The 10,606-nt window shown below is 51.1% G+C and overlaps 1 protein-coding gene across 4 annotated transcripts; it reads right to left on the reverse strand.

The window, feature by feature from the left end:
• Positions 1-319: 319 nt before the first annotated feature.
• map3k14a (mitogen-activated protein kinase kinase kinase 14a) lies at positions 320-9,855 on the reverse strand. 4 transcript variants are annotated; one of them, XM_078084069.1, is made up of 16 exons: positions 9,767-9,855; positions 5,619-5,912; positions 5,454-5,535; positions 5,118-5,346; positions 4,625-5,017; positions 4,406-4,540; positions 4,175-4,304; positions 3,774-3,902; positions 2,549-2,653; positions 2,290-2,447; positions 2,044-2,194; positions 1,616-1,903; positions 1,392-1,501; positions 975-1,113; positions 772-872; positions 320-655 (listed from the first exon to the last, which is right to left on the reverse strand). In XM_078084069.1, the coding sequence occupies exons 2-16, from the start codon at positions 5,896-5,898 to the stop codon at positions 494-496; spliced, it is 2,592 nt and encodes an 863-aa protein (XP_077940195.1). In that variant the 5' UTR covers positions 5,899-5,912; positions 9,767-9,855; the 3' UTR covers positions 320-493. The 4 variants fall into 4 exon arrangements, with proteins under 4 accessions (XP_077940195.1, XP_040047140.2, XP_077940197.1 ...); XM_040191206.2 differs by lacking the exon at positions 9,767-9,855 and adding an exon at positions 7,002-7,139; XM_078084071.1 differs by lacking the exon at positions 9,767-9,855 and adding an exon at positions 7,002-7,096 and having other exon boundaries at positions 5,619-5,906.
• Between the last annotated feature and the right edge of the window lie 751 nt (positions 9,856-10,606).

Here is a 10,606-nt window from a genome sequence, read left to right on the forward strand (position 1 = left end):
GTCAAGAATGTCCCCTCAAATGTCACGTAAACCCAGGCCGCCTCCACCGTTAAATTGTGGTTCAGGGGATTTCTGTTCTTACAGTAAAGCAAAGGTCAGAAGGTCATCATATATGTCGAATATAGTGTACAAAATGTAATGACAAACTGACCAATAGTTGTCATCTTACCTGCTCAGATTGTATTTATAACCGAAAAACTGCGTCATACACGATTCATGGAAGACAAAGTGAACCCCAAATGAAGACTGCAGAAGTGTTCATAGTCACAGAGTTAACCAATGAATACTGCATTGTATCAATTATGTGTCACACAGTTGGTAGTTTTTAATGCTCTTTATTGAACACATAATAAAAAAGGGCATCATAACGAGACGTGCATGATTTTATTTTTGGCCCGTTTGGAAGCACAGGCCGCGTGAGACGAGGTCAAGGCGGCTGTTTGGAACCCTTCTACAGAGGGCGGCGTGTAGGACGGAGGGAGCCGCGGGCCTCTTATCTGGTCTCCAGCACCCCGTCTCGGATCCTCCACCTCCAGGTGGAGCTGAAGTCTGGAGCCGGAACACAGCTGAGCTCCAGACCGGACTCCTGCACCTCCTCGTCGTGAGCCACTCGCTTGCCCCGCGGGGTTTCCAGGGTGAAAACCCTCTCGGTGATCTTAAAAAAAAAAAAAAAAAGGGAGCACACGTGAGCCTTGATCTGGCTTCTTTTTTCCCCCCCGTAAACCCGTCAGAAGCAGGCGTGAGTGCGTGAGTCGGGTGTTCGCTCCTCACCTGATCGCTGATGCCGGTGGCGATGTGGCCCACCTTCACCCGCCGCGTCTCCCTGATGCGGATGCTCCTCCTGTTGAAGTCTCGGATGCAGACGTCCACCCCTGAGCCAATCACAGAGCGGAGGAGGTGCCCGCGTTACGACTCGCTGCGCCGCTGAATCAGGTTTTTAAATAAGAGAGACTGACGTTCATGTTCGATCTCACCTTCAAAACAGCAGGCCGGCGGTTGCTGCGAGTGACTCAGCAGGTCCACGCTGAAGGCCTGCGCCTCCGGCTGACTGCTGAAGGAGAAGACACCGGAGCTCAGGTCGTCTCCTGGACTCAGAGACCAGCGGCCAGAGTCCTAGAAAAATGTGAGGGGGGGGGGCGAACAGTGGGTGTGTTAATACATCAGCTAACGTGGATAAACAACAAAGAAGCTCCTTCTGTAAATGGACACAAATTTGAGTCAAATTAAGTCATGAGACTATTCTGGGATGACAGCGGCGTCCTCGATATAAACTGTAACCGTCTCAAAAGCTTTAAAACTGGGACGCATGACTGCTAACTCGGATTGTCACCCCCCCTCCCACAGTCAGAGGTGGATCACAGACGTCGTCTGATAACCGGACGCAGGGTCACCTTCTTGTCCCAGGGCTCCCAGGTGGAGTACGGGTCGCTGCTGAGACACGACAGCAGCTGCTCCTGCATCTCAGCCGGGTGGAGCTGGGACAGACTGCTCAGGTAGAAATCTGAAAAACGAGCGGGGACGGAGATATGAGTGGGGATCCGAGATTTAACACAGGGAAGACGGCACCGCCCTGAGGAGGGACGGAGTGGAGGGGGGGGGGGGGGGGGGATCTTACCTCTCTCCAGTTTGCGCAGCTCGAGTTCGGGCACGGTGGTGACCTTGTGACCCCTCTTGTAGCTCGGCTCAGAGATCAACGTCTGTGGACAGGAGAGCGAGTCTCGCTTGGGCTCCTCCCCCGCCTCCTCCGTCCTGTTGACCGCGCTGACCGCGTCCTCAGCGGCTTCCTGGTGCTCCACCTCGTCCCTCCCGCTGCTGTCGAGAACTTGCAGGGAGTCCGGAGGTTTGTTGGAAACGAATAGGGGCTCCGTGTAGGGTCCCCTCACCGCACTGGTGAGTCCTCCCACTGCACAAATAAGCTTTCACTTTACATTACATTCATATTACCTACAAAGGAAAATGATGCTACAATATACGGCATGATTTTGATCTCTTTGCACAATAACCAAAGACACAGTTAGTTGTGCGTCATGTGTGTACGGTTACCTTCTTTCAGCGCTCTGGCGGTCTGTTCCTTGAGGTGGGAGGCCGATGCTCTCTTGGCCGGATCCTTCTGAAGTCCCGCCCTGATAACCTCCGCTGTGAGGGGGCTGCAGTCCGGCGGGATCTCCCGCAGCGGCGGCGGATCGTTGGCAATCTGTGACCATGGCAAAGACGGACCCGGTCAAAGCGGGGGGGAGGGGGCGACGAGGCGAGGCGGGTGTGATGTCTGTGTGTCTCTGCGGGGCGTACCTTCAGGTAGAGTCTGCAGGTGTAGTACCTGGTCCACGGCTGGCACGCGTTGAGCATGTGCAGTAGCATACAGCAGCTGCTCCACACATCTGCCTTGGCTCCGCGGTGTTCCCCTTTCACCACCTCGGGGGCCATGTGGGTCTCTGTGCCCTTCAGGTCTGCGTACAATTCAAAAGAGTGCGATTAAGACCCACAACGCGGAGGCAGTTCACCGTCCCAACGGGAGGTGGGGGGCGCGGTGGAGTCACACGGCATTCACCTTTGGACCCGCTGAGGCTGCGTCCCTGATTGTCGAGTCTCTCCGCGTGTCCAAAGTCGCAGAGGAAAGAGTCCCTCCCGTCCTCCGACAGCAACACGTTGTCCGCTATGGGAGACGAGCAGAGTCAACAATCCGCTTGTATGCGTTGTTTAGGTTGTGTTTGTATATACTTTGTATATATGCTTGTATTGTGTAGTTGTTCAATGTCACATCTATTTTTTTCTCTTCCATTTGTAAAACCCTTTTGTATGCACGTGGAGAAGTGGAATCACAATCGTCTTCATTGTCCACGCATACGTACATACATTGCCAATACAGCTCATTGCGCTGTGTGGTTTATGGGAGTCATAATTAGAAACAGGGCAGCTGCAGACGCGTTCTACAGCTAAGAGAGCAGGATTAGGCGGGAGGTATGACGTCATCGAGGGACAGCTGCTGCTGGAAAGCCTCTGCTGAGGAATGACGGTGCGGTTCAACCGGCAGACACCAGGGGGCGCCTGAGCTGCAGCACCACTCCCAACTTCTTCTTCCCGCGTCTGTTTTCATTCTCTTTCGCCCCCCCCCCCTCCTCTCCCCCTCCTCCCCTGCTCTCGTGCTTCTGTGCGCATGCGCCGCCTGTGAAGATCAGCGGTGAGTCACACTGTGGGAAATTCCCACTGTGGCAGTCTGGTTTCACAACACAGGTGGCGAGGATCAAGTCTACTGCGTCCATGACGCTTGTGTTCCACACAACAGCTGCACGGAGACACCAGAACCTCAGAGGAGAATCAATTCTCGCACTACGGTCATAAACAATTACTTTAAATGAAATGCATCCTAACTCATTTTTCTTAAAACATTTGTGCTACTTATTATTAATATATCAGAAAACAGTCTATAATGTGATATATATATATATGTGTGTGTGTGTTGTTATTGAGACATGAAATGACCTCTATTGGATCTGACAATGACACCAAGCCCTCCTCTCGTGATTGGTCGGGCGGCTTCTCATGTCACCGCACCGGGTGGCTTCTCTCCAAAAGGTCACTCAGTTTGAACTTTTTCAACAGTGTTTTACACGCTACCCACGTTCAGATGAAGGGTTGTTGATAAGGTGTGAATGCAAAACCCCCCCTTTCTTTATGTCTTTAAACAACTACAAGGATTGTACAGTCATTTCTATAGTATAACCATTTGTAAAGATTTCATCATATTATCCCCATTATTCATCACGCTGTCATACCTTTGACGTCGAGATGCACCACTTTCTTCTTCCGTAGGTACTCCAGGGCCGTCAGGGTTTGCGAGTGGTAGTGGAGACTCAGGTCCTCGGGCAGCCGGCCCCGCTGCGCTATCAGCCGGCCCAGCGAGCCTAGAATAACAGAAAAGGTCAAACCGGGACATCCTGTTAATATCAACTTCCTCGCATCGTTTCTGCTTCTGTCACCGGCCGCAGTCCGCTGACCAACAAAAGTGTGTCACTGTGTTTATCAAGCGGGCATCTCTCAACAGTCATTTCTGGCCTCCCAGAACCGCCCACTCGCACACACACTTCTCATGTCTTCGCACTCCATCCGTCACATGTGGAACAGCAGCAGAATAAGACGTGTGCAAAAAAAAAAAAAGGGGGAGGGGCTTGCTCACCATATTTGTGGTCCATGATGAGGAGAACGTTCGGCCCCTCGCGGACCACTCCGAAGAGTTCCACCACGCGAGGAGATCTGAGGGCGCTCCACGCACCCACCTCCTCACTGCTGAACCTCTTCAGGGCGATCTGTGATGAGGGGGGGGGGACACGGAGTGAGAGCGTGAGCATTGGCTTAAGACGGCGTCGCCCAAAAGACCCAAAATCAGAGCCGGGAGGCTCCGCGGTACCTTTTTGACGGCAAATTTGAAGCCCGTGTTGACGTCTTGAGCGCTGTGCACTTCCCCGTAGGACCCCCCCTTGATGAACTGCGTGAGGACATACTCCCTCCCTTCCTTGTATTCAGAGTCCACGGGCTGGATGTTCTGACAGGGGGTGACGGGAGGAAACAAGTTAGTTTGTCTGAGGCGCATTTCAACCGGAGCGGACGGACGCGCGGCGGGACGTACTTGGTTGTAGAAGATGATTCCCTCGGTGCTGTCGGAGTCCCCCGCTGGGCGGCCCCCTCTCTCTTCTCTGGCCTCCCTCTCCACATCCTTGAAGAAGGGCCCGGCGTAGCAGGGGTCCCCCTGGCTGACGCTGCCCCGGAGGCCGGCGAGGGCCAGCGAGCAGTCTCCCAGCGGCCCGCCGAGGGAGTCCGAGTCGCTGTCCCGCCCGTAGGCGTCGAGTGCGCCGAGGGCCCCGCACGCCGGCTCCCCCCACCCGAGAGGGGAGCAGCTGGAGCCGGTGTGGTAGATCTGTCGGCCGAAGGGAGCCGGCCCTCGCTCCTGCTCCTCGGAGCTTTTAATGCCGCCGCAGCAAGACGCGGCGAGGTCGCCTCCGCCTGCGAGTGGCGACTCATCCTGCGGGACACAAGCAAAAGGCACAACGTTCACAGCGCTGAGGGGGGGGAGCGAGCCTCCGAACCGCCAAATAACGAGGAAGAATCACCGGAGTTCTCACCAGGGTCCGGACAAGGGAGCTGCCGCTTTCCTGCTCGGGGACTCCGGAGCGCAGCCGGTGCCGGTGCCGCTGCCTCTCCTTCTTCTTCTTCTTCTCCACTTTTTTCTTGCCGGCGCCCTTCTGCCTCCTCCGGGTCTTCCTCCTCGGGGCGAGCTGGGCCGGCGGGCCGCCCGGCTCCCGGGCGCGGGCTGTGATCGGGCACGCCACGTTGTTGTGCTCTGAGGAAAGACTGAAGCGTGGCAACGACGTCAACGCTTGGCGTTAAAAGAATGTGGTACGACCGGTGGTGGGAGCACACGAGTGGGGGGGGGAAATGCAGACGGAACGATGTCAAACCTGCTGCTGAAGCAGTTCGGGGAGGGAACGAAGGAGCGCTCAAAGCAGGAAGGACTGAACTCTTGGGAGTCCTGGGTTTCACCTGAAGAGAGCACAGCGTGTTACACACACACACACACGTGTTTCATTTACTGTGAGAAATGGAAGTGAGGAGCACATGTTTACATTCAGCCTGGGCGATGAAGGTCGAGGTCTTCAGCGGCCTTTCTCCCACTTGCTCGGCCGTGCCATGTGTCAGGAGTTTGTTTATCAGCGGGCTGAGGCCGGCCATGAAGCCCACTTTGCTGTCCTTCCCACCACCACCACCACCACCCTCCTCCTCCTCCTCCTCCTCCGCCGCCCCCTGGTCCGCCGCCGAGCAGGATGGGTAAGACCCCTTCAGCTCAGCCTGGGATGACCCGGAGAAGGGCGCCGTGGAGTTGAAAATCCTTTGCCTCACCGCCATTTCAGCTGCTGGATCTGTAGAGAAGAGAGACAGAGAACACGGCAGGAACCGATAAGTCGAGTGTAAAAAACACAAAACACAAAAGATACAGTTGACTATCACAAAGTAAACAATCAAAATAAATGTCCACATTTGGGACGCTGCGACCGGCAAAACTGTCCCAACTGAGCTCAGAATATTTAGTTTGCTCAACTCAAATGACCCCGCATGATAAGATGTTTCCCACTCGTCATCAGGCGAACACACAAAGGAGCGGCAGCAGCCTTTATATCGCGGTTAAGTAGATTGTAACCAGCTTCTTGGTAGGCGGCTTGGAAGTCGGACCGGTTCCACTGCGACGGGGACGCGGCGCCGATCACTTTGAACCGAAACCTTTGCGGTGGCTCAGATGCGACAGGAAGCTCGGGCCCGGCCTTGTTTTGACAGTTGCAACTGTCGTTAACTGAAGTGCTCCGTTACACTCAGAGGAAGTCGCCTGCAGCGCATCGGGCGCAGCTAAATTTACAGCGAGGATCTGCACGGTTGCCTTCAGGTGGGCCGCGAGTCACAGTCGTTGAAACGTGAAGGGGGGGGGGAGATCGGCGGACGCGCCCTTTCACCTCGGTGCCGGTGTCGTGCTGCTGCTTCAAGTGCAGTTTGAGAGGCTCAAGCTGGGGAAACGGTTGCATCAGAGGATCCTCCTCGACTCACTGCAGCTTCTGCTTTCCACTCGTTCGGCACACAAAAGCTGCCCTCTTGATACCTCAAACTGACACAAATCGGAAACATTCCCCCCTGTAAGTTCTGCGCATTTTTGCTCTCAACAACACAAACAGCAAGACAGATAAAAAACGAGATGCGGTCAGATCTCAGTGGGAGCTGTTGAGGAGCCATTACCTGGTGTGTGTGTGTGTGTGTGTGTGTGTGTGTGTGCGTGTGTGTCAACTTCACGCACTGCAAGCCTCTCTAGATAAAAGCAATTCGACTGTTGCTTCCGTTTCGGGCGCTGCCGGTGCTCAGAAAGCCCGGCGTAACACCACACCCCGAGGACTTTACGTGGAAAGGAAATAAGTGTGTGTGTATGTGTGTGTGTGTGTGAGAGGCACAGGGGCGTGCAGACGTACCAACAGATGTCTGAACTCTTCTCTCTCTAAATAAACCCGTCCTCTACATCAGTAAACTCGGTGCTGTGATCGTCCTCCGCGTCCTGATTCTCAGTCACTTCTGCTCTGCTCAATGCCGGCTCTCAGCCAGCTAGAGAGAGGGGGGGCGGGAGGGGGGCGGAGCTTACTGACGAGGACTTATGGGAAATGCATCTGCACTTCCCCTTGTCCCTCCCCTACCCTCTCCTCCCTCGCTCCCTTCAACAGGGCTTGCCCTTCCCTCCGGCTAGATTAGAGGATAACATGTGGTTGCGCTTTTGATGGACGGTTAAAAAAAAGCGAGAAAATAAAGACGGGGTGTGATCCAACGGGGCATTAAAGGTTAAATAAAAAGCAGGATAGGGAGAAATAAGGTTTTCAGAAGAGTGCCTGCACACACCGAGACACGACACGTCCTCTGATACGCGACAAACTTCTGATTTCTGAGAGTCGGAGCATCTCGTGGGAAAAAGTTTGTGATTTAGGAGCGAGAGCGCGCGTGTGAGCTGATCTTTCATCGCGCATGCGATATAATCTCACTTTCTTTTTCCCTCTTACTCACAAGCACTAGAATCAAGAATACGAGTCGAGAGGCTACGGGACCAAGACCACAAAGCCCTGCTGCCGTGGTGTGAAGGAAACCGCTGCCATGGCAACGGCCTCCTAGGACGGTTTCAACGACCGATTCCACACTTCTCTGGAAAAAGGAGTCACGTTGCAGACTTTTTTTAAGAAGCGGCGAACGAGGGCGACAAAAGCGTCTCGGCTGCCAAGTGTCATAAAGAGATACGGCCGATGAAACCGAGGCGACGAAGAGGAGAAGGTCCAGATGCTTTCAGTCGATTGACAGTCTTTTTTTCCACCGTTTGTCTGTATGTTTTTTATGACCTTCATGATTTCTTGTCTAGTCTCAAAAATATTAAACAAAACAACAACAAAAAGATAAAAGAACAAACGTGGCATTTGAAAAACTAGTACCAGCAAATGTTAGTCCAACAGGAAGTGCATCAAAACCGCACGCAAACAAGAGTTATACACATGTAGCTCACAAGTAAGTACACAACCATAAACCTTAACATTACTGCGGTACAATCAGATTGAATCCGCGCACAGCCGGTGGCTCTACCCGGGCGACTTCGGCTGCACACCCACACAGATTAATGAAATTCCAAAGCCTTTAGTAAGGACGGGGAAAAGGGTCTCAACCTGAAAACACACAGCCGAGCATTCCTTAAGGGAAACGCAGGCTTCTTCCCGCGGAGACGTCCCCGACCTGGACGACGCGTTCCCACAGCATTTAAGAAAACATGAAGTAATCAGTCACACCTGGCTCTCTTCTTACTTCCTCATTTCTTCCTTCCTTCATCTGTAACTGTGAAGAGGTGGTTGCCGTTAGAGTAATCTGAGACCTCTGCTCATCACGTTTATCATGTTATTAGATGAGAAGACGTAAGCCGCGGTGGGGTCGGCTTTGTGCACCTTTTGTGCGTTTTATATCAGTGCGAACGGGGGATTCTTTCTCTTCGAGCAAACGATGACGCACATTTCTCACTCTTTTCTGACGGATTATTAATAAACGATTTATCTAATTCATCTCGGCAGATGAATCAATAGTGAAAATAATCCCTAATTGTCAACATCCCCTCTAATATTTCTACTATTGTGGACGCTACAATTATGAGAGGGGCGATAGAGGAAGAACTTTAAATCTGGCATTCATTATAGTGTATGTTATGTACGTAGTTATGCAGTAATCTCCTCTATATTATGAATATTATATGATACATTAAATGAGGTGAATAGCTACTCTTATGTGAACTTCTAGGTACAGTTCGTAATAACACCTTTCTTCTGTTTACTCGGGTAGTCCTCATGTACAGCTGTGCATGCACTAGTTATAACATGCTTATAACATCCAACAACAGTCGGTATCACTGGAAAGAGCCCTGATGAAGGCCTGGTGAAGCCCTGGTGAAGCCCTATTGAAGCCCTATTGAAGCCCTGGGTAAACACTGGTGAAGCCCTGGATAAGACCTGGTGAAGCCATGGTGAAGGCCTGGTGAAGCCCGTTATAAACCCTGGTGAAGCCCTGGATAAGACCTGGTGAAGCCATGGTGAAGCCCTGGTGAAGCCCTATTGAAGCCCTATTGAAGCCATATTGAAGCCCTGGGTAAACACTGGTGAAGCCCTGGATAAGACCTGGTGAAGCCATGGTGAAGGCCTGGTGAAGCCCGTTATAAACCCTGGTGAAGCCCCGGTTAGGGGCTGGTGAAGGCCTGGATAAACCCTGAATAAGCCCTCGATAAGCCCCGGTGAAGGCCTGGTGAAGCCCCGGTGAAGCCCTGGTGAAGCCCGGTATAAATCCTGTATAAGCCCCGGTGAAGCCGCGTAACGGCCGTTGTTTTAATCGTAGACATCTTGTAACGTGACCGGACATTAGAGCCGAAGTTACTGTTTACTGTACCGAGCTTTGTGCTGTTAACTGTCGTCACACATTAAATATTATAGTAAAAAGAGATCGAAATATCTTCAGTTAACTGTGTTGTTCTGCACGAGTTTCTCTCGTTCTCAGTTTACCAAAAAAAAAGACTTCCGCCATTTCACATAAAAGTTAGATCACCTTTGTCATTGGAGAAAAGGCCGCGACTAAACAAACGACGTGTTTTCGTCTAGAAAGACATAAGAACGGGTATTTCATCGGCGAAACGGTTTGATTTAACGATATGTGTAGTAGATGTTGCACTTACCGATCCTCCAATTAGTAGGCGTCGGCCGATAGCGATCAGATCACCGTTTAGCTTAAATATCGGTTTCCGGTTTGAATTTCAAAGTATTTCTAATATTCCTTCAATTTGACAATAGATATATTATAATGCTGTAATTGAGAATACATTTGTCACTATTGTTTTCATCTTTATTATGAATTGTTCACATTCGTGTTTTTTTGGTGCTTACTTCTTGGATATTTTGGAAATTACTGCTATGCTTTTAGTTTGAAGCTCAATTTTCCTAACTTCCTGTAAACGCCTCCCAATAAGAGGTGTAAAAACTGAAGTGACTTTTAAAAGTTTTTAAACCTCCACTCCTGTGATACATTAAACAAACTACCCATTTTAATCCCGTCCTAAATGTATCATTTTAATTAACGTTTTAGTACTTTATAAATGTGTGTCCAGTGTCCAGTGCAATGTGCCTTCGTTGTTTATTCTAATGTTGCTTGACGACCCTAAAGAGCCACTGCTGTAAATAAAATTGGGCACATACAAATGTGACTATCTGTACTGGCACCAATTCACCATAAGATGGAGCCATGCCCTCCTAACACAAGGCCATGCCTTATTATGGTCTATATTGACATGTAGCAGTCATGATATGTGGCCTAATTGTAAGTGTACTGTAATGAAATCCGATTATTGTGACCTTCGCTCTGATGTTAATATCCTTTGATTTGACGAAGGATATGACCAACATGTTATGGTGTAGAAAAGTGAAATGCAAAAGACATTTCCTTTTTGGTCTGCTTGAAACTATCACTATTTAGGCTATTACGTAGATATGAATGTATTACGAGGATATCTTTGTTTTGA

This window comes from Gasterosteus aculeatus, chromosome 11 (assembly GCF_964276395.1).
Source record: "Gasterosteus aculeatus chromosome 11, fGasAcu3.hap1.1, whole genome shotgun sequence".
NCBI lineage: Eukaryota > Metazoa > Chordata > Actinopteri > Perciformes > Gasterosteidae > Gasterosteus > Gasterosteus aculeatus.

Bases quoted from the DNA above. Each gene is read 5' to 3' on its own strand.
- map3k14a (XM_078084069.1), bottom strand. From the start codon at position 5,898: ATGGCGGTGAGGCAAAGGATTTTCAACTCCACGGCGCCCTTCTCCGGG. The intron at 5,347-5,453 runs GTTTGACATCGT...GCCACGCTTCAG, and splicing joins CCGAACTGCTTCAGCAGCAG to TCTTTCCTCAGAGCACAACA. The intron at 3,903-4,174 runs GTGAGCAAGCCC...CTGTTATTCTAG, and splicing joins CATCATGGACCACAAATATG to GCTCGCTGGGCCGGCTGATA.